Source organism: Quercus lobata, chromosome 9, assembly GCF_001633185.2.
Source record: "Quercus lobata isolate SW786 chromosome 9, ValleyOak3.0 Primary Assembly, whole genome shotgun sequence".
Classification (NCBI taxonomy): Eukaryota; Viridiplantae; Streptophyta; class Magnoliopsida; order Fagales; family Fagaceae; genus Quercus; species Quercus lobata.
In genome coordinates, this window is record NC_044912.1 from 39,252,749 (window position 1) to 39,276,632 (window position 23,884).

Genomic DNA, 23,884 nt, shown 5'->3' on the forward strand with positions numbered 1-23,884 from the left:
TCAATTCATATCCCATTAGTCTCCATCAAATTTGAACAGTTAAAAACCTTTAAAACAATATAGTCTTGTATTGAACAAAGTTGAGAGTTAATGGTGCAATTTTGACGAAGAGTAATCGAGTAACTAAATTGAATAAAATTGAAAATTAAACAAAATTGGATTTTAAGCAAAGTTAAAAAGTGTAATTTGTGATATATACGCAACTTTCCATTTGAAAAAAAATATATATATATTTTTTTTTTGGTTTCCCACAGTGTATCCTCAAAGCTTTCAACCAGAGATTAATCACTGTTCGTGCCGGGTCGGCCCACGAAGGGGTAAAGCACTGGCCCAGGGATTCTTTTCAAAGTGCAGGTAGCATGACTCGAACTAGGGAGCACACCTAGTCGAACCAAGTACAAGCACTCTGAGACCAAGCGCCAAACCGCTTGGCCAACTCCACTTGGTTAAAAAAAAATATAATATTAAGAATATTGAAAACTTCCTTTGGAAAAAGGAATATGTTAAGGAGTTATAAACTTTTTTACAATTTGCATTACAATGTGGTGAGTGCGGAGTAGTTATTGGTAAGAACCATAAAGCATTGATCAAAAAGCAAAGTCACTGAACATTCCTTCAATACGAAGTTACTGAAACACAGCTTTTTTTTTTTTTTTTTGGATGTAGAACTGAAACACAGCTTAGTGCCGAGTGAGAGAGTGTGTGATTCAAAAGCAAAACCCTTTTATTAAAGAATCCATAGACTCTGTCTTTGGTCTTTTTTTTTTCTTCTGTCTTGAGAATCTTTGTGGGTTTGTTGACTCATAAATTCAAGACTCTGTCATTTTCCTTCTGTTTTTCTTAGTCTTGAATTATGGGCCAAAATCTTGAAGCCATGAACAAACCACGCCCTAGAGCAGAGTTGCTTTATGAACTGGTCAGCACTGGAAACATCGTAGCCATTAAAGCTCTTTGCGAAGAAGGTGTTAGCCTTGAGGTAAACCTCACAATGCTCCTCATCGTCTCCACTTAAAAAAAAAAAAAAAAAAAAAAAAAAAAAAAAAAAAAACAAAAAACTATTTAGACCTTCAAATTTACATACTATTCTTGATATTTTATATGTTTGGGACATCCTAGCAAAGGTAATGGGTTTTCACATTGTAATTGGGAATTAAGTGTACAAAAATAAAGGTCATTATAATTAACCAACATTTTGTGTTACAATAAATCAAGAATAAAAAAATTTATCAACTCAGGACAAGCTTTCATCTGGGTCTTTTTTTTCTTTTTTTTTTGGGTGGTAGTTATCAATATTGTTACACTAAAAGCTAAAGTATAGGTATTGTCAAGAGCCTTGTAGCTCAGTGGCATTGTATGGTCTCTTTTTACGAGGTGAACCAAGGTTCAAATCCTTCTCTATCCCAATTATTATATCAATTGAATTATAAAACGAAGAAGTAGCTAAATCCTAGTTATTAGAAATGGACTGGATATAATATAATGAATATCGATCACATAACTTCGATGCCAAATGCCAACGGTGGCTTGGTTGAGTGGGTAAGTTTCGTTCACTTCGTGCACCACACCTAGGTTCGAATCCCGCTGCCAAATCCCGCTGCCTGCAGGAGTCCGTTGGTGGGCATCCTTAGTGGGATAACTACACACACAGTGGTACAGGTGGGCTCCCGAGATCGGGCTACCTTGTCCGAGGCCATCTGGCACCCTGCCTGGGGGTGTAATATACCCATAAAGGCCCCCATTTTTCCATGCTCAAAAAAAAAAAAAAAAAAAAAAAAAAAAAAAAAAAAAAAACTTCGATGCCAAATTGTGCTATACTCCGTAGGAAGCTTCTTCTATTTTTTTTTTTTGAAAGGAGGAAGCTTCTTCTATTGAAAATATGGTCTTTCAAAGACTCATATTCACCCATGTCCAGCATTTATTTCTTAGGGAGTGCATTATCTACCCATAATGAAATAAGAAATGTGGTGAGAGAATTATTTATCAGCTTGGGGGTTACCATTTTTTTTCTTTCGCTTATCGACCAAATTATGATCCAGATGGTCCACTTCATGACTGAAGCAATGATAGCTCTGCGTGACAAATCTGGAACTCAGGATTTCTGTGTTGTGATAATCTGAGAGATTGAAAAGGTGCTTAATGAAAAGGTCACTCCTGTCAATTTGATAGGCAACGTTGCTTTGACCTTTTCATTATTTAGTTATCTTCCTCCATTCATAAGACACTAAGTTGAGACCGTATGCAGTGTATTTCCTCTATGTCAATTACAAAGAAGTGACATCATTCTCTTTGGTGTGAAGCTGTATACGATTGCTCTATGTGTGTGTGTTTACATGGAGACTTGAGTTTTTTTTTTTTTTGGTTACAGTGGGCTGATAGAGAAGGAAAGACCCCCCTCATTGTGGCGTGCATGAATCTCGAATTGTTTGATGTTGCCAAAACTCTGATTGAATTGGGTGCCAATATCAATGCTTACAGTCCTGGTATGCTTATGAAAGTACTTACATTATCCAATGGGTCATTGGTTATTATTTTATAAATGGTAGTTGCTATTTGGCTATGTCATTTTTAAAAGTCAGTTATCTCGTTGCATAACATATACAAGGCTATTCATGTTTAATTTGATTCATATTTGAATTATAAACCAGTAATGATTAATTTATATTAATGCTACCAATAACAGAGAAAGGTAATAAGTTAAGCTTGTATGGAAGTTTAGCCAATAATACTACTATGAACTTGTAAGTTGATTTCAATCTTCTTCATTATTTTTGTAATAGGGCGTCATGCGGGTACTCCATTACATCATGCAGCAAAAAGAGGCTTGGCACAGTCTGTTAAGTTACTTCTTTCCCATGGAGGTTTGTCATAAACTAGTAATATGGGTTATGTCTTTGTTGCTGTAATAAACCTATAAATTATCTACTAGTGTAACAATTATTTGTCGCAAATTGAAAGACCTAGTCTATTGATTCATGTTTTAGCAAATGCTCTGGTGAGGGACGATGATTCTCAAACTCCACTTGATGTTGCTAGAATAAACGGGCATGCCAGTGTTGTTCGTGAGATTGAGGTATGCTTGACAGATGTAGAAGTAAAAAATTACTCAAAATTTTTCTATCTCTATCTGTATGGTTTCATAAGGTTAAAGTTTTACTTTTTATTTGTTGCATTTTAGAAAAGTATTTGCTATTTCTCTGGCTGGCTGCGGGAATTTTATGGTCCAGGCTTTCTTGAAGCATTAGCGCCTCAACTGTTATCAAGAGAAATGTTTGTATAGCGTTCATTTTTTATTTATTGTTAATTCATTTCATGTTATGCTCTTTGCACAGAATCATTTTTCTTGTAAAAACAATGTTATGTCATTAATATTCCAGCACCACTGGAACTTTGCCAATGCAAATTATAGATTCAAAATCTACTCTTAATTTCAAAGGGAAATTTGAAGTGTTCTGTTATTATAAACAATGCATATACATATGCACTGATTAGAGTTCATTACTTGCAGTTGGGTTGTTGTTATACCTTGGGGTTCCAGTAATTCTACAACGCCTCGCAAAATGGAGCTCTTCATTTATCCTGATTTGCAGGTACAGCAGAACATAATTGGGGAGCTTTTAGGTAGTATTATGACCTAAATTTCATTGTTTGTTGAAATATATTGTCTTTTTTGTTGCCAAAACCTGTTATGAAATTGTATGATGATGAGAGAGACTACCACAATGTGGCTAGCATGATCCCAAGTATGGCTTAAAAAGTAGAAGTGTAGTATGATCCCAAGTATTGATAATTCTGACATTCCCTCCTCAAATTGGAGCATAGATGTCCCTTTTGCCTTTCTTGCATTCAAAGATAACTGTGAGCATGTGTCTTAGCCTTTCTTTCTAGGTATTCACTTGGTTACTTAGTTGCTCACCTGTTTGTACTTAAAAGGCATGAATTAAATTGTAAATGTTCTATGATAGAAGAAACTAAGAAAGGCTTCCTATCTTTTTGCCTTATTAGTCCCTTTTCTTTTTTAATCTCTTTATTCTATTTTTGTGTCATTTAGTGAGATTTTTGATGGAAAATATTTTTTTATTGGTAAGTAACACACACACACCTTGTGGGTCTTGAACGCATGATTTTACCCTCCTTATTATTGAGGGAGGAGGAAATGTCATTTGAGCTAGAGCTCACTGGCAAGTTTTGATGGAAAATCTTGTCTACCATACACATCTCCCTCATCCCTTTATTTATATTTATATTTTAAATAAGCAATATTCCTTAATTTCCTTTAAATTTAAATTAACTTTTTGGGTAAAGGAAAGGTGGGCTTTGATGGATGGTTTACTCAATTCAGCCTTTGTTCAGTTGCCCAGTCCTCCTCCTCAAGATAGATACCAATAACCATGACGGCGTCATGTATTCGTACTTATTGTCATTGAAAATGTTGCTATCTATCAGTTATGAGAGAAAAGTCCTGATTGAAGGAGCCAATACAACATGCTTATAGGTTCGTCTCATCTGTAAAAATTCATGTCCCAAAATGGTCCCTTTCCACTTCTTAATAGTTCCCTTTAAGTAGATAATGACGGTGTTATTTGAACTAGCATTATCCACCATCGTAGTGAAAACGCCATCAATATTCCTATAGCAGAGAAGGATGAAGCACAATGATAAGTACCCATTCTCATGCCATGTGGCAGTGCCAAAGAACCACATAAATAAGTGAGAAATTTATTGCTGCAGCAACAATAATCAATCAGCCACCAGCCATCAACAGGACTGCTGAGTGTGGCTATAGCAACTCAAACACTACAATTTGGATCCAAGTAAGATTTTTAGAAACCAAATGATGCATTTAAGAAGTAGTTTAAGATCCTTATAGAGGGGGAAATCCTCACTGGGAAAACCATGATGAGCTAGCAAAGCCCCTCTCTGGTGGAAAATCTCGAAAATTTGTTGAGCCATCATTACAACAACCTCAAATACTGGTTGACTAGAAGCTGAACTTGTAGATTATTTCCTTCTAAGAGTTGTGTAATATGTCTTTTGGTTTGTTCTTCAAATTATAGGAACTGTCTTACACTTTCATATGCTACTGTCATTTATTTGTTTCAAACTGTAATTTTGATCAATGAACAGAAAGCACGGCCTCGTACGGTTATTGCTCTTTGGAAGGCCAAAATTGAGGAACCCAAGTTTCAGCAAAAGGATCCAGCACTCATTATATTTGACCAGCCTACTAGTAATTTCTTGCCAATGAAACTATTATCTCTGGATCATTTATAATGGAAATATTTTTTACATAAATAATTAATTTATGTGGACCCTGAAGAATCTCTATTTGTCATGATTTTCTTGTGATATAAATGCTATTATCATGATGTCTTAGTCTGAAACTTTTTTGCTTTCTTTTATGGAGTGGGGGATACCTATCTTTTTAGTAGATATTTTGTAAACATAGAACTGAAGCAAATGGTGTTGTAGCCTCCTGACCTGGTTTGCTCTTATCATGCCTACCTGTACGGAGAAATGGAACTATTGAGTACTGATTTGGCTGTTTTTATCTTTGAAGTGATAATAATCATGTAAGTAGCATGTCACCTCTATAGTGCAGGTAGCAATATCTTAAACCTGGCATACCTTTAAAAGTGAATGTGTCTGACCATTTAGGGGCTGTTTGGTAGGATGTTTTGAACAATAGTTTTCAGTGTTTAAACAACATTACACGTATTTTCATATACTTTTTCACCGATACATATTTCCAAAAAATACAAATAACATTACTAGAACAACATTACAAAACGGCCCCTTATTTTGGCATTCTAATTGTCTCACTTTCATTTTTATTTTTTTACTTTAAATTATTATCATTAAAAATAAATAAGTTGTACTCGGTATCTGCACATGGACACATTTTTGTGCCTCAGAAAAGTGAGAAGCCGTATGGTTCCAAAGTTTTAATAAACAATTTTCATACATGTTTACACAAATGTTTAATGTTCTTTTAGACTCTTGCTTTTATAGCCTCCTTTTGTCATTAATTTAATTTAATGAGAAAGGGATATCATGATGGGCTTATTTAGCGACTCTAAATTGATAGAACTGCTCCAGTTAAATTTTTACTTTTTGAGTTTGTCCCTAAATGATCAATAGTTGAGACTGTGACAACTAAAATATGAACAGTCAGAGAGCATGTGCTACTGAGCACAGTTTATGCGTCTAGTTTTGAAACAGCATATACTTAATGTCTGTTCTCCTTTCTGAGCTTTTCTTGTCTATTGATCATATGTTTCTTTATCAGGAACTCGGAATACGCTTACATCTCCCCTTGAGGGTGATAAACAGCAACTTCAACAACTTTATAATGCATGCATGGGAATTCCTCAGGTAAATCATCATTAACTGTTCACAGATTGTAGTTCCACTAACTAGTACATGCATGTTGCCTGTATTTTCACATGTTGCACATGATAGTTACATAGGCTTTTGAATTCTGTTGGTATGGATGACTGCTTACAGAAATTGAAACCATGTGCCTCAGTCCTCACTCTCGATAAAATGTATTCATATTTTCATCAGCAACATGGTGCCTTATGAAGGATAATTTGACCTGTATACTACATGGAATATGGTTATTTCTTTTAAGGATTTTTTTTTTTTTTTTACCAAGACAAGCAAATATTTCATGATCATGTGGATTTTTAATTAACAAATAGGAATACATGATGGAGTAAGTTTAAACATCCTCTTCTAAAACATATTAATGACAGATTAATTTGAATGCAAATTGCTCTCAGTTTTAATTATGAGACAATCTACTTGCACATTAACAGTAGCTAGTTTTAGGTAAGGATATTGAATTGATCATAGATCAATCAATTGGGTGGGATGGAGGCTTGCCTAAGCTCATCCCAAATAAGCGTCTGCTCATCAAGCTCATCCCAGTCCAAGTTCAATTCTAAAGTTTACAGCTTCTGAGCTCAGCCCATTTTGTTTGGGCAAGCTTCTGGCTGAGTTTCGGCTGGCCTGTGATTAACACCACTAAAACTTAAGATAGATTTAATTCATGAAGTAATTTTAGCAAGGTATTTTGACCCCCATGACATATGGGTTTGTATTATGTGTCTTGACAAGGAAAAATCTTTTTTGTGATTAATTTATTTAAGGACCATTTATTGCATGTGTCCTAGAAGTCTTCCATAGACTCCAGTGTTAGACTCCATTATTTGAAAAAAGACTTCCGAAAAAAACTATAGTTCCATCTACTGTCAGCCTTGTATTATTGATCACATTGTTGTAAACATGTCCAATTTGACAGGGCCCAGTGATGGGGAACCATGTTTCAGTAATACTGGCGCTCCTCAATGAGCATTGTGGAACACATAAATGGTTGCCTTTGAATAGATACCATCATGAAATAAAAAAGGAAAAAAAGAAAAAAGAAGATAAAGACATTTAAGCACTCTTCTCATACTTTGACAAAGTAAGGACCTTCACTTGCATAGTAGAAATCAAGGAATGCTGTTAGCTTAAAGCATTACAATCAATATCGAGCACCTTGTCAAAATTTGGCAAAGAGAGAGTGGGATCTTTAATCACCTTTTTCTTGATGATTTCAAAGTTCTTGTCAACTTTATTTGCCTACTTGAATTCCTTTCAAGTATTTGGTGATAGAGGTAATGATGGTGCTGAATCCTTTGATGAACCACTGATAGGACGATACAAGACCATGAAAACTTTGAATGTCATAAAATGATTTTGGCGTAGGCCAGCTTGTGATTGATTCGGTTTTTGCTTGGTTCTATTTTTATCCCCTTGTTGGAAACGAAATGGTCCAAAAATACAAGGCCACGGTAGACAAGTGGCACTACTTCAAGTTGCTGAACAACTTTTGTTCCTTTAAAAGTTTGAATACTTATTGAAGTGGCACTAATTGTAGATGTTCCTTTAAAGAACATAGCAGTTACCAATACCATAGTGTGGCATTTGAGTCCTTTTGTTTGTATCTATAGAATCTATTATGCACAACTAGGATCATATTGAAGTTTGCATCTCAATTATCTTCCTGTAAGTAGAAATCTTGAATGCATTGTTTTACTTTCAATTATCAAATTCTCCCTTGGTTTAGAAGTTCTAAAAACTTCAGTATTTTCTTGATTTAGAACTGTGGAAGAGGTCCATGAGGGGAAATTAGGGTTTGGAAGAGCCTGAAAAGCTAGTCATCCTTGCAAATGCATGAAATAATGGATTAAATTTGAAAAGTTAGCTGGTATCTTGTGCTTTCTTAATGTATATTTCCAAAAGAGTTGTGAGGGATATTAAAGGAAAGCAGGCTTCAATTGGATCTTGGAAAGGATGGAGAAAAATAAAAGGAAATCAATGAATTGCTGAGTTTCGCTAAACATTTCATGAGATTACCACTTGTGTGTTATTACTAAACTCTTAATTTTTCAGGTTACGCCTCCCCCAGTGCCTACCCAAACCTCAACTCTAGAAGCTGCACCTCAAACTGATGAGAGTGGCACTTATAATGGGTGGGGTGTACCTGATTCTGGGCCAGTTGGCAATCCAACTCAGCATGCCCAAACCAGTGATAACGTGTCCCCATCTGCTCCACCTATTCCTGAGGATTTGGATGGAACTTCTGTAACAAATGATGTGAAAGGTGAGGGCAGTTCTTCCTCATGTGCGATATGTTTTGATGCTCCAATAGAGGGAGCTTGCCTCCCCTGTGGCCACATGGCGGGTTGCATGGCTTGTTTGAATGAGATCAAAGCCAAGAAAGGGGATTGCCCTGTATGCCGAGGCAAGATAAATTGTGTTGTCAGGCTTTATGCCGTCTGATAGGTGAATAGCTTATGATTGGAGCTGGCCTGCAGGTGGGATTGATTCAAGATTTTCACATATTCATCTTAATATATGTGGATTTATCATGAGCTTGTAGCATAAATTTAATGAGGCTATGTATATAAATATGTACGGGGCAACAGGGCCATTGTTGGGCAGTCTGCTTGGTTACAAAACAAGGCAGAGTTTTTTTTTTGGTGAGCTTGTAACATGCATTTAATGGGGCACTCTGGATATAAGTGTAAGCCACAAGACCCATGTTGCGAATGTACTGTATAGCTAGGGAGGAACTTCCCATACTACAAGAAGTGAACGTAGGCCGAAATTTTATTGCGCTAAAGTTAATTTATTAAATAAAGTTTTTCTACCTTAAAGAGGTCAGGGTGTGGACTGGTTCTACTTGCCCGGCCCTGCCACGCTTTGAAAATAGTCTATTTGGTACGTGTGTTTAAATAATAGTTTTCAATTTTTTTGAAAGTACGTGTGGGTAAAAAATTATATTGAAATACGTATAATGTTGTTTAAATATTGAAAACATGTGTTTAAACTTGCGTACCAAACGGGGCCATATGTTCATATTTTAGTTATAGCTAGTCGCAATGTGTGAAAATATATAACTATTATGTAATAGGCTATAATATATAAAAAGTAACAATTGCTACAAGTATTATCTATTTTTTTTAAATATTTCTATGAGTATTTTTAATTCTTTTATCTCTACAAATTATAAATATATCATATTATTATTTTTTGTATGTTTGATTAATATTTTTTTTTAAGGAGAACTATATTTTTCTAACTTCTGTTGTAGTGTATTATATTTGATATAAAACTAAATTTTATAAATTTCAAATTTATTATTCGAATTTCTCATCTCTTAAGGAATAAGGAAATTATCATAATAATATAAATTCATCAAAAAATTACAATGTTATCTTAACCAAAATTAAGATGAAATAAAAGGAATAAAAGATAGACTTTATAATAATTTATCACTCAAAAAATTGGTAGACATTTTCAAATTCACAGTCATGTAAATTATGTTTTGATATAAACTCAAATTCCTATTTAGGGGTGTGCATGGGTTGGGTTGGGATGGGTTAAGGGGATTTTTTAACCCCACCCATCATGGTGGGTCAAAAAAAATTCAACCCAACCCAACCCATCACATAAGTCCAACCTAACCCATATGGGTTGGGTTGGGTCAGGTTGAACCCATGGGTTGGAAAAATTTTATTATTATTATTTTTATTATTAAATTGAGCAGAAAAAAATATATCGCACTTGCCACGTGAGTTGATAAACAAAATATATATTAATAAATAAACTAATATTCCAACTTAGTTGTAAACAAAATATGTATAAGTATTCAATCGAATTGATAAACAAAATATAAATGAATTAGTATCCTAATTCACTTATAAACAAAATATACATGAGTTCCTTACTCAGTTATAAACAAAACATATCTAATTTTTTTTTAATTAATTATATAATATATTTAAATATATATTAAAAGAACTAATAGAATTTTATATTATATATGATAGTAGGAATCGAGGAAGTGCTATACAGCTAGTTTTTAAAAAAAAATTTATTAAATATATAATATATTTTAAACATATATTAAAATATGGGTGGGTCAAGTCGGATTTGGCGGATTTGTAATTTTATGATCCAAATCCAACCCGGCCCGCTATAAAAAAAAAAAAATAAAAAAATAAAAAAAAAAAAATTTGTAACCCAACCTGACCCACCAAGCCCTAAAAACCGACCCAACCCGTCAGGTCGGGTCGGGTTTGGCAGGTTGGCGGGTTGGCTGCACACCCTTATTCCTATTTTCCTAAAAATTAAGTATAAGCTTTATGCCAGCGAACTCTTTTCAATTAGTTTAGGTGCTAGGGTTTTTCAAATTGTTCTTCTATCATTGAGTTTTTTTCTTCTACTCTTTAAATTGTCCCTTGAGTTATTTTTTCTTTGATGTTGTTTGTTGTTTTTTCTTATGTTCACCATCATTAACACAATGTATTTTCTTTCTCTTTTTTTTTCATCACGATTAATGTTACTCTTATTACCTATAAAAAAGAAAAAAAAAAAAAAAAACTAAGTATTAACCCAAATCAAAATTCAAGCAAAGCTATATAAAAAGGGAGAGTGAAGACTTTGTATTGGGAAATTAAAAAAACACAATACCAAAACACATTTAAAAAAAAAAAAACCATAAAAAAACCATCAATCTTAAATAGAATTATAAGAAAGAAAAAAAAAATCTACAAGAGAGAGAGAGAGAGAGAGAGAGAGAGAACTTAAGATTTTTTGTGGGGAAAATATGAATTGAATGGAAGAAATGATATTGAAATTATACAAAATAAAATAGGAAGAAGAATAGTCAAAATATAAGAAAGAGAAAATGATGAAGAAAGTGTAACAATAAAGTGAGAGTAGTGGGAAGATAAAGAGGTAAAATAGAAAGTAATGAGAAAACAAAAAGGTAAGGAGGGAGGGGAAAGGTTGAAGGAAGTGTAATAGTAAATATGGACTAATAGGGAGAAGAGTTTTTTTTTTAGAATAGAGAGAATAAATGTTTAGAAAGAGAAAATAAGGTAGACAATAAACGGATCATGTGGACGCTGATGTGACTCAATAAGAGTGTAGCAACAATAAATGCTATACTTCAATTTTTAGATATACTAGTCATTAACCCATGCGATGCACAAGAATAGCTACTGAATGAGTTTCAAGAAAAAAAAAAAAAAAAACCATTATTTTTGAGTTGGAGCAGTAAGCAAAAATGTATGAAATTAAAAAAAAAAAATGATATTGAAAGAAATAACATAATTTTCTTTTTGAATCCCAAAATTTTATTAGTTAGGCAGAAGAAAGTAATGTTATTATTATTATTTATATTTTTTTGAAAAAGTAATGTTGTTTTATTTATTAGTTTGTGTTGTATGTATAGGTATATATAATATAGGTTGTAATATATATGCCAAAAAGTGCTTATTGGGCAAAAATGCGTATATTGAATGAAAAATTTGTCTGTTGATCGGAAAGGTGTCTATTGAGTGGAAAAGTGCTTACTAAAAGGTGTCTATTAAAATGTCATAACCCTTCATATTGGATATACAAAAAAGTGTTTATTGATCGAAAAGATGCCTATTGGCCAAAAATGTGCCTACTAAAAGGTGTCTATTGAAAAGTCATAACCATTTATATTGGATATACAAAAATGTGTCTATTGATCGAAAAGATGCCTATTAGCCAAAAATGTGTCTACCAAAAGGCGTCTATTGAAATGTCATAACTTTTCATATTAGATATACAAAAAAGTGGTTATTGATAAAAAAGATGCCTATTGGCTAAAAATGTGCCCACTAAAAGGTGTCTATTGAATGATTATAACCTTTCATATTGGATATATCAAAATGTGCCTATTGACTGAAAATGTGTCTATTGAATAAAAATGTGTCTATTGATCGAAAAAGGTGCCTATTAAAAAAATGAAAAGTTACAAATGTTCGATATTTTATAATATATATATATATATATATGGGATTAATTTATGTAACCACAATAAAGAGCAATCATCATTCATTTCAATCTTATATTATCTATATTTATATTATATTATATATATATATATATATATAGATAGATGTACATTTTTTATTATCATTTTAAAAATATTTAGTACTTTCATGGCCGTCATTTTCATTTATATTTCAAATAATTTATCTCTTCAATATTGAAGTCACCTCATTAAAATTAATAAAACATTTTCGACTTATTTGGGACCCAACTTATCTCACTCTCGCTCCACAGGGTTTTTTCTAACCCGAAAATGAGATGGGGCGAGTACTTATGACATGATCCGCCCCGTTGCCATCTGTTGTAAAATTGTGAATATGTTATCACAAATATCCACTTTGATTAAAAAAGCAAAAAAAGAAAAAAAGAAAAAAAGGAAGGAGTTTGATGAATATTGGAAGTTTCCTGTCAAAAACATCCGAAACAGAGTCAGACAAAACATTCCTTCCCTGCTAAGTTTCCGAGACACAAGCCATTACCCTTTTATTTGAATTCAGAGAATTACAATTTTGCACTCTGTTTCCACTCTTTTCCTTTTTCTTAGCTTCAGAATATCTCTATCATTTCTTGTTATTATGGGCCAAATTCTTGAACCCATGAGCCAACAACGACCCCAAGCCGAGTTGCTCCATGAACTGGTCAGAACTGGAGATGTGGAAGCCATTAAAGCTCTTTGCAGAGAAGGTGCTAGCCTTGAGGTAAACCTCACAATGCTCCTCGACCCCCCCCCCCCTTTTGTTTTTGGTTTAATTGTTTATGTTTCCAAAAACATCAACTTTACATCTTATTCTTGTTTTTTGATATTTTTGGGACATCCTAGCGTAATGGGTTTTCGTTGTTTATTGCTTATTGGGATTTATGTGTATAAAAAAGGTTTATAACCAACCATTTCTGTGCAAGAATAAATCGGTTATCATAAAAATTATCAACTCAGGGCAAGCTTTCATATTGATATTGGGTCTATTTTGTGTAGTTATTAACAAGAGAAATGCTATGTAAACAACATTTTCACAACACTTTCATATCATAACAAATTTGAAGTGACAGGTTGTTCCTTGCCGTTATTAGTGGCTAAAAAAGTCATTTGAGTGGTTGGTTCAAATTAGAACCAAAAACAACAACTTACTACTTAGGATTTGTTGTGAAAGTATTGTGAAAATGTTGTTTACATAGCACTTCTCAATCAATTTTGATACAGTAAAAGCTTAAGCCTAGTTATTGTCAAGAGCCCTGTAGCTCATAGGCATTGCCTGGTCTCCTTTTATGACAATTAAATTACAAAATAAATAGATAAAAAAAAGCTTAAGCCTAGTTATTGGAAATGGACTGGAATATGATGAATATCAATCACATAACCTTGATACCAAATTGCACTATAATTTGTAGTAAACTTCTTCTTTTGAAAATATGGTCTTTTAAAGACTCATATTCACTCACCTCCAACACGTATTTTGTAGGGAGTGCGTCATCTACCCGTAATAAAATAAGAAATGTGATGAGAGAATGATTTATGTACTTGGGGATAACCATTTTCTCTCTCTCACATATCGATCAAAATATGATTCCAATGGTCCACTTCACGACCGTCATGCCTTGACTACTGTTGTCACATTCCATGACCGAAGCAATGATAGCACCACATGACCATTCTGGATCTTGGGATCTCTTTGTTGAGATAGTCTGAGAGATTGAAAAGGTGCTTAATGAAAAGGCCACTCCTGTTGATTTGATAGACTACATTTTATTTTTTGGATAAATTGATAGGCTGCTCACCTATCAAAAATTAAAAGACCTATAAAAAATAAATTGATAGGCTACTTTGCTTTCAGCTTCCCATTATTTAGACCTCTTCCTCCATTCTTAAGAACATAAGTTGAGACGATATCAAGTGCATTTCCTCTGTCAATCACGAAGAAGTGATGTCTTAATTTTGTCTTCTCAAACTGAATACTTCTTATGTCAAATCTAATGCTTGATAATTTGGTGCAAGGCTGTATACAATTGCTTTCCCGTGTGTGTTTTCATCGAGACTGAGTTCTTTTTTGTTACAGTGGATTGACAGTGAAGGAAAGACCCCCCTCATCGTGGCGTGCATGAATCATGACTTATTTGATATTGCCAAAACTCTAATTGAATTGGGTGCCAATGTCAATGCTTATCGTCCTGGTATGCTTGTGAAAGTACTTACATTGTCCAATGGGTTATTGGTTATTATGTTACAAATGTTAGTTGCTATTTGGCTATGGGTTATGTTTTGTTAGTCAGTCATCTTGTTGCATAACACATACAAAGCTATTCATGTTTAATTTGATTAAACTTTGAGACATAAATCAGTAACGATTTATTTATAATAATACTACTAATAACTGAAAAGGGTAATAAGTTAAGCTTGTATTGCAGTTTAACCAGTAATACTACTATGAACATGCAAGTTGAATTCAATCTTCTTCATTATTTTTGTAATAGGGCGTCATGCGGGTACTCCTTTACATCATGCAGCGAAAAGAGGCTTGGAACAGTCTGTTAAGTTGCTTCTTTCCCATGGAGGTTTGTCATAAACTATTAATTTGGGTTATGTCTTTGTTGCTGTAATAAGAATTATTTTGTCACAAGTTGAAAGACCTAGTCTATTGATTTATGTTTCAGCAAATGCTCTGGTGAGGAATGATGATTGTCAAACTCCACTTGATGTAGCTAGAGTAAAGGGGCATACTAATGTTGTTCGTGCAATTGAGGTATGCTTGACAAATGTAGAAGTCAAAAATTACTCAAAAAGTTTCTATCTTATCTGTATTGTTTAATATGGATAATCATTTACTTTATTTTTTGCATTTTAGAATCATATTTGCTATTTCTCTGGCTGGCTGCGGGAATTTTATGGTCCTGGCATTCTTGAAGCATTAGTTCCTCTGACAAGAAAAATGTTCGTATAATGTTCAATTTCTTTATTGTTAATTAATTTCGTGTTATGCTCTTTGGATAGAATCATTTTTCTCGTAAAAAGAATGATCTGTCATTAACATTTCTGTACCATTGGGACAATTCGAATGCAAGATATAGATCCAAACTCTACTATTACTGTTCAAGGGAAATTTGAAGTGTTCTATTATTGGAAACAATGATATACAAATGTGCTGATTTGAGTTCATTACTTACAGTTGGGTTGTCGTTATACCTTGTGGTTCCAGTAATTCTACAATGCCTCGCAAAATGGAGCTTGTCATTTATCCTACTTTGCAGGTATAACAGTACATAATTGTTGAGCTTTTGTTAGTGTTAATTATGACCTGAATTTCTTTGGTTGTTGAAATATATTTGTCTTTTTGGTTGCCATAACCTGTTATGAAATTGTATGATGAGAAAAATGGAATGAGAGACTACCACAGAGTGTGGCTGACACCTCTATATACGTTACAGCTTAAAAAGTAGAAGTGCAGTGTGACTTTGCGTAATTGATGATTCTGTTGACATTCCCACTCACACTGGAGCATAGATGTTCTTTTTGCCTTGCTTGTTTTAAATTTTGAAAACTAATTCTTGATTAACACCTTAGCATGCAAATATAACCTTGGGTCAAAGAGTGTGTGAGAGTGTGCATGCTTGTACACGTTGTGTGCATGTGTATTAGCCTTTCTTTCTTGGCATTCACATGGTCACTTAAATTGTGTTTGTACTTAAAAAAGCATGAATTAAATAGAAAATGTTCTATAATAGAAGAATCTAAGAAGGCTTCTTATCGTTTTTCCTTTTTAGTCCCTTTTTTATTTATTTATAGATAATCAAAGTTTATTAATGAAGAGAAAGGAGGCAGTGTGTTCACGATGGGTTGTGTTCATAATGGTGAACCCACTGCACTTGTAACAAATACAAACAAATCAAAGAGAAAAACTAACAGACATAAGGAAATCAGAAATGGAAATACATTGTGTGAACCCCCAAATATGAGACCATTTAAGCAAAGTCCCAACTAGCATAGACCTCAAGAGATCAACAGGTCTCTCAATATCTTCAAAAATACGGGTGTTGCATTCTTGCCAAATTAATCACATAAGGCAGGCTTTGTTTTTGTGTCATTTAGGAAGAGTTTTGATGGAAGATAATTTTTTTATCGGTACACACACACCCTGTGGGTCTTGAACATACAACTTTACCAGTTTACCCTCCATCCCATTATTAAAAGAGGAGGAAGTGCCATTTTAGTTAGAGTTCATTGGCAAGTTTTGATGGTAAATCTTGTCTACCACAATCATCTCCCTCATCCTTTAGTTTTCTTTTCTTTTCTTTTTCTTTTTTTTTTTTTTTTTTTTTTTTTTTTTTTTTTTTTTTTTTTCAATTTTTAACATTTCTAAATTTTCTTTAAATTAAAGACATATTTCTTACAACACTTTTTGGGTAAAGGAATGGCAGGGCTTTGAGGGATGGTTATACAATTTAGTCTTTGTTCAGCTGCTTGGTACCTCTCTCCTCCTTAGGATGGATACCGATAGCAGGAGTTTTGAAGAAACTGAAAGTTCTATGCCTGATTTTAAGTTCTTTTTTAGAACTTTATTAGATTGGCTGTCAGCCATGAGGAACCTCTCTTTATTTTCTATTATTGACTTGTTAGATTTATGCAATTTTTGTAACTGATTGTTTATCCCAGTATATGCCCTGTATACTTGGGTGACTCATTTTTTGTATTAATATAATCTTATTACTTATCTTTTATTCATACATATTGTCATTGCAAATGTCAGTATCTATCAGTAATGAGAGAAAAGTGCTGATTTAAGGATCCAGATGGCAAGTGGGTTTGATACGGCAGGCTTGTAGGTTCATGTACTTTTACTGCATTTACCATGTGAATCCACATGTAGTGCTTTGGTTGAATGTATCTTAATTGCAGGGATTAAATCTAGACTTCTTAAGCTTTGTAGAGGTAGTGTAAGTGACAACACAAGTGGATTAATGTGACTGAATGATTGAGTACTACACACGCACAACAAAACATAAAAATATGAATAATAAGAAAAATTACTTAAGAGAAAATTAATTTTTTGTAAAGCTTATGAGCCTTCGCTCTTCAGATTCTGTGTCTGGATACTAGTGTAACATGTCTGTCCATAATTTGGTAATTCAAATTCACTATAAACTTAGTTGGATATGGTTTTCCCATTGAGGATATCCTCTCTATAAGAATTTTAAACCACTTCTTAAATTTACCATTTGGTTTCTACAAGTTTTAGTTGGATCCAAATTGTAGTGTTTGAGTTGTTACTGCCACACACAGCGGTCCTGTTGTTGGCTGGTGGCTGATTGATTATCGTTGCTGCAGCAATAACTTTCTCAGTTATACATGTGGTTCTTTGGCACCTCTGCGTTGACCACATGGCATGAGAAGTAGGATTGGGTACTTATCACTGTGCTTCATTCTTCTCTGCTATATGTTAGCAAACCCCCTTTCTAGTGTAAAATCTGCCAAAATTTGTTGAGCCACCAGTACAGCAACCTCAAATACAGGTTGCCCAGAAGCTGAACTTGTAGAGTATTTCCTTCTAAGAGTTGTGTAATATGACTCATAGTTTGTATGTATATAGAAACTGTCTTTCACTTTCATATGCTACTCCCATTTATTTGTTTTAAACTGTAATTTTGATCACTGAACAGGATGCACAGCCTCGTACAGTTATTGCTCTTTGGAAGGCCAAAATTGAGGAACCCAAATTTCAGCAAAAGGATCCAGCACTCACTATATTTGACGAGCCTACTAGTAATTTCTTGCCAATGAAACTATTATCTACAGATTATTTTTAATGGCAATATGTGTTAAATAAATAATTAAATTTGTGTGGACCCCAAAGAATCTCTATTTGTCATGAGTTTTCTCGGGATGTCAAGACCATTGTCACGATGTCTTAGTCTGAAACTTTGGTGGTGGGAGAGGGGGGGAAGGGAGATTATAACTTACATGATACCTAAAATCCCTGTTTCTTTTTGGTAGATATTTTGTATTGATTTTATAAGGATAATTTATTGTTTTGGCGTGTATTTTTCAAACAAGGTACCAACAAAATGAGCTAAAAGGTGGTCCCTTGTGCTCTCCAAATCCTCAAACATACTCCTTGTGTGTTTTTTAAGCCATTCCTATTACTTTATTACATATATGAATTATGCACAACTGCCATTATATTTGAGGATAGCTTAACATTTAGAACTGAAGCAAATCAGTGTTTTAGCTTTGTGACCTGGTTTGCTCTTAGCAAGCCTACCTCACCAAGAAATGGAACTTTTAAATATTGAATTGGCAGTTTTCTCCTTAAAGCAATAATAATCATGCAAGTAGCGTGTCACCTCTCTAGTGCAGTTATCAGTATCTTAAACCTGGCTTACCTTTCTAGGTGAATGTATCTAACCACTGATTTTGGCATTCTGATGGTCTCACTTTCTCTTTTGATTTTTTATTTTCAATTAATATCATTATAAATAAATAAGCTCTACTTGGTATGGGTACATAGACACATTTGTGCTCCTCAGAAAGTGAGAAGCGATAAGGATCCAAAGTTCATTTAGCAACTCTAAATCTATAGAATATCTCCAGTTGAATTTTTCCCTAAATGATCATTAGTTGAGACTGCAACAACTAAAATATGATTAGTCAAATAGCATGTTCTTCTGAACACAGTTTACTACTCTTGTTTTGTAACTGCATATACTTAATGTCTGTTCTCCTTTTTGAGATTTTCTTGTCTATTGTTCATATCTTTCTTATCAGGAACTCGTTATAAGCTTGCATCTGCCCTTGATTGTGATAAACAGCAACTTCAACGGCTTTATGGTGCATGCTTAGGAATTCCTCCGGTAAATTATCATAAACTGTTCACAGATTTTAGTTCCGCTCTCTGGTACATGAACATTACCTTTATTCACACTTTGAGCGTGATAGGTACATAAGTTTTTGAACTCTGTTGGTATGGGTACTGCCTACAGAAATTGAAACCATGTGACTCATCACTTGATAAAATGTATGCTTTTTTGTTCATCAGCAACATGGTGACTTGTGAAGTATAATTTGTCCTTTATACTACAAGAAATATGGTTATTTCTTTTGGGGCATTTTCTTTAAACCAAGACAAGCATATATTTCATGATCATGTGGATTTTGAATTAACAAAATAGGAATACATAATGGAATAGTTTTAACATCCCCTTCTACGACATATTAGTGACATTAATTTGAATGCTGGAAATTGCTACCAGTTTTAATTATGAGGCAATCTGCTTGTACATTAACAGTAGCTAGTTTTAGGTAAGGATGTTGAATTGATTATAGATCAGTCAATTCGGTGGTATGTAGGCTTTCTAAGCTCTTCCTAAATAAATGTTTGCTCATCAGGCTCATCCCTGCCCAAATTAAATTCTATAGTGTACAGCCTGAGCTCCATTTTGTTTGGGCAAGCTTGAGGCTGAGTTTGGGCTGGCCAGTAATTAATACCACTAAAATTTAAGATAGATTTAATTCATAAAGTAATTTTAGTGCAGTCTTTTGACCCCCAAGCCATGTGGGTTTGTATTATGTGTCTTCACAAGAAAAAATCCTCTTTGTGCTTTCCTCATTTAAGGGCCAATTTATTGCATGTGTCAGACTCCGTTGGTTGAAAAAAGACTTGTCCTCAAGTCCTACATCTTTTTATTCGAACAAAACTATAGTTCAATCAAACTTTCAGCCTTGTATTGATCACATTGTTCAACTGTCCAATTTGAAAGGACCCATTGATGGGGAGCCAAGTTTCAATAATATTGGCGGTCTCAACGAGCATTGTGGACCACATAAATGGTTGCCATTAAAAAGATACTATCTTGCAATATTGGAAAAAAAAAATGAGGTCCTTTGAGCACTCTTCCCATACCTTGGCAAAGTAAGGACCTTCTTGGTACAACTTCTACAAAATTTCGAAGCCCAAAACCTTCACTTGTATAGTAGAAAGCAAAGAATGCTGTTGGCTTAAAGCATCACAATCTATCTCAAACACCTTGTCAAAATTTGGCAAAGGGAGAATAGGAGCTTTAATCACCTTTTTCATGATGATTGCAAAGCTGTCTTCAACTTCATTTGTCCACTTGAAAATTCCTCCCTTCAAGTATTTCGTGATAGAAGTAATAATTGTGCTGAATCATCTGATGAGCCATTGATAGGACAATGCAAGACACCATCACGCACCTTTGGTGTAATGGTCACTCCACAATTACAAGTTCTTGTAGGGAGGGTTGTGGGGGGGGGGGGGGGGGGGGGCAAGGATTGGGGGTTCAATTCTCCAAGAGGGAGTTTTACACACCTATTCACTTTGATTAAGTTACAGTAGAATCTATTTTAGATTTAAAAAAAAAAAAAAAAAAAAGATAGGATGATGCAAGACCATGAGAACTTTGAATGTCATGAAATGACTTTGGTGTAGGCCAGCTTATGATTGCTTGGATCTATTTTTGACCCCTTGTTAGAAAATAGTCCAAAATTAGAAGGCTACAGTAAAGAAGTGGCACTACTTCAAGTTGCTGAGCAACCCTTTTTTTTAAATTTATTTTATTTTATTTATTAAATTTAAGTTTTGAATACTTCTTGAAGTAGCACTACTTATTGAGGATTATTCTTTAAAGACCATTGAAGTTACCATACTGTGGCATTTGAGTCCCTTTGTTTGTATCTATCAAAGCTGTTATGCACAGCTAAGATTATATTGAAGTTTGCATCTCAGATTCTCAATCATCTTCCTGTAAATACTAAGTAGAAATCTCAAACGCATTGTTTTACTTTCGTTTATCAAATTCACTTTTGGTTTAGGGGTTCTAAAACTTCAGGATTTTCTTGATTTAGAACTGTGGAAGAGATTCTCATTTTGGGGAAATTATGCTTTGGAAGAGCCAGAAAAGCTAGTCACCCTTGCAAATGTGTTAAATAATTTATTAAATTTGAAAATTTGTCTTGTATCTTGTGCTTTCTTAATGTTTATTTTGAAAAGAGTCGTCATTGATATAACATAGGAATGTAAATGGAAGCATAAAGATATTTGAGAAAGGAACCTAAGCTGTTCAATGATTTCATCTTCTTTTTCTTCATCCTTTCCAAGATCTAATTGAAGGCCAAACATTTCTTGAGATTACCACTTGTGTCTTATTATTAAGCTCTTCAATTTTCAGGTTATTCCTCCCCCGGTTAATACCCTAAACTCAACTCCAGAAGCTGCCTCTCAAACTGCTGCAGAAGCTGTTGAATTGGCTATGGCGATAAACGCCTCCATTCTGTCCGCTTCATTGGATAGACCCTCACTTCCTCCAAATACTCACCAGAGCTCTGAATCAATCAACACAAATGGTTGGGGAAATTCTGCTGAGAGTGGCAGTTATAATGGGTGGGGCCCTGCTGTAGGAACCACAAATTCAGGTGCAAGCAGCAGTCAAGGGATGGACACAAATCCAAAAGAAGACTACAATGGCTGGGGTGTACCTGATTCTAGGCCAGTTAGTGATCCAACTCAGCATGCTCAAGCCATTGGTAACACTTCTCCCATTGTTTCCAGTAACAATGGAATTGCTGCATCAGTTCCATCTGCTCCACCTATTCCTGAGGTTTTGGATGAAGGGCCAATCCATTATCCATCCATTGATTTCAGTCCAGTGGACTGGTCTGCTCCAGCCAGAGAGGATGGAACTTCTGTAACAAATGATGTGAAAGATGAGGACACTTCTTCCTCATGTGTGATATGTTTTGAAGCTCCAATAGAGGGAGCCTGCATCCCCTGTGGCCATATGGCTGGTTGCATGTCTTGTTTGAATGAGATCAAAGCCAAGAAAGGGGCTTGCCCTGTATGCCGAGCCAAGATAAATCAGGTCGTTAGGCTTTATGCCGTATGATAATAAGTGAATGGATCATGATGGAGCTGGCCAATTTTCATATTTTATCATAATATGTTGTTGATTTATGAGCTTGTAACATAAATTTAATCAGGCTATGGATATAATTGTACAGGGCAACAAGGCCATTGTTGGCATATTTTATTTATTATTTATTTTTTATTAATTAATTAAAATTTATTTTTAAGATAGTTAGATATGTAGCTCGAACCTCCTCTCTCCTTTGTCCCCAAGCAATTTGTGCATGGGAGGATTACCAGTGGTGAAACTGTCCCAGCAAAAAAAAAAAAAAAAAGTGGTGAAAACTGAAACCCATCCTTTCTTTTTGTTTTTTTTCTTTGTTTGGTAGGGGTTACTGCAATTAGAGAGTCCGTAGGAGCCATGTGACAGTAAAATGTGTTGCCTTTCTGAACTGGCATAAGTGGTGTCGGTGGCAATGTAATCTCTCACTTTGGACCTCTAGAATCAAGGGAAGTTCACCCCTATATCTGCTCAGACATGAGACAACTCTCTCTCTTTACGCGCACGCACAAAACTGTTTATAAAAACTACAAAAAACTGTATCTGTTTTCTTGTTTTCCAACCTCGGAAATATTACTGTGCTACAATTGCGAGAAATGGTATGCAGCTATCCAATGTTAGAATTATTCTTTGGCCACAAAATAGGAAATGAGGGTTACAATGTCCTTGCAAATGATTATTTGAAAATTGAACGTTGGTTGAAGATATAGAATTCCATTCCTCGAGAAAGTGAGTTTGACACAAGACAGATGAAGCAACTAGACATTTTCATATGGTGTCTGATTTTTGACTTCAAAATGAGGTAAGGGACCATCCTAAAGGCCAAATGTGTACTGGATTTTTGATGATGTGTGAGTGTGATCATAGCAAAAGAGCCCACAATTATAACATCAATGACCCTACGTTCCATTTACATGAAACCAGATGGTGAAACCACCACATGGCGTGCTTCAGAGAATCTCACTTTAATCTTCAAGTTGTCTTAACCTTGCTACTATACTTTGCATGAGTATAGTTTCTGTATCATGTCATATATAGTATTTTACTACTGTTCGTGACTTTTCTCAGCCTAAAAAGTCTAACTGAGCTTGGAGAGTGGGTTCCTGATTAGATTTCCAAGACTTTTTTAGCATTAACCTTGTCTCCAAAGTTTCATCCCCATGTGGGGAACAAATCCTAAATGAATCTGTCCTTTGAATGAGCAACATAGCGTACAAGGCAAATTTTGTTGTGAAATATGAAATTTATAAGATCAAGAAGAAAGGGGTATTGTTTACGTTGTAGGATAGGGTATTACTTGTTGACCTACGTCATAAAAGATTTGAGCTGTTTAAGGTTAAAGTTGCAAGCATGTGTTTATGAGAGTAATTTTTTTTTTTTTTTTTACTAACTATTTGACATTTTTTTGTTGTGGTTTGAGTAATATTACTTTCATTAAGATCTACTATTGACATCACAGTTATTATACATCAATCATAACATGCTATGTTAACAATTATAAAAAAAGTTGTGTCACTATATTTATTGTGACCGGAAATGCAATGAGAAGCAAACTAGT

General features: G+C 34.3%; 1 protein-coding gene across 3 annotated transcripts; it reads left to right on the forward strand.

Moving 5' to 3' along the window:
• Positions 1-571: 571 nt before the first annotated feature.
• Positions 572-22,484, forward strand: LOC115959776 (putative E3 ubiquitin-protein ligase XBAT35). Of its 3 annotated transcripts, none has more exons than XM_031078342.1 (9): positions 572-976; positions 2,366-2,480; positions 2,778-2,858; positions 2,982-3,070; positions 3,176-3,267; positions 3,506-3,587; positions 5,125-5,227; positions 6,287-6,372; positions 8,440-9,213. In XM_031078342.1, exons 1-9 carry the CDS (start codon positions 854-856, stop codon positions 8,827-8,829), a joined length of 1,161 nt encoding a protein of 386 aa, XP_030934202.1. In that variant the 5' UTR covers positions 572-853; the 3' UTR covers positions 8,830-9,213. The 3 variants fall into 3 exon arrangements, with proteins under 3 accessions (XP_030934202.1, XP_030934201.1, XP_030934200.1); XM_031078341.1 differs by lacking the exons at positions 2,778-2,858; positions 2,982-3,070; positions 3,176-3,267; ... (2 more) ...; positions 6,287-6,372; positions 8,440-9,213 and adding exons at positions 14,887-14,967; positions 15,067-15,155; positions 15,258-15,343; ... (2 more) ...; positions 19,172-19,257; positions 21,592-22,484 and having other exon boundaries at positions 605-976; XM_031078340.1 differs by lacking the exons at positions 572-976; positions 2,366-2,480; positions 2,778-2,858; ... (4 more) ...; positions 6,287-6,372; positions 8,440-9,213 and adding exons at positions 12,780-13,118; positions 14,472-14,586; positions 14,887-14,967; ... (4 more) ...; positions 19,172-19,257; positions 21,592-22,484.
• Positions 22,485-23,884: the final 1,400 nt, after the last annotated feature.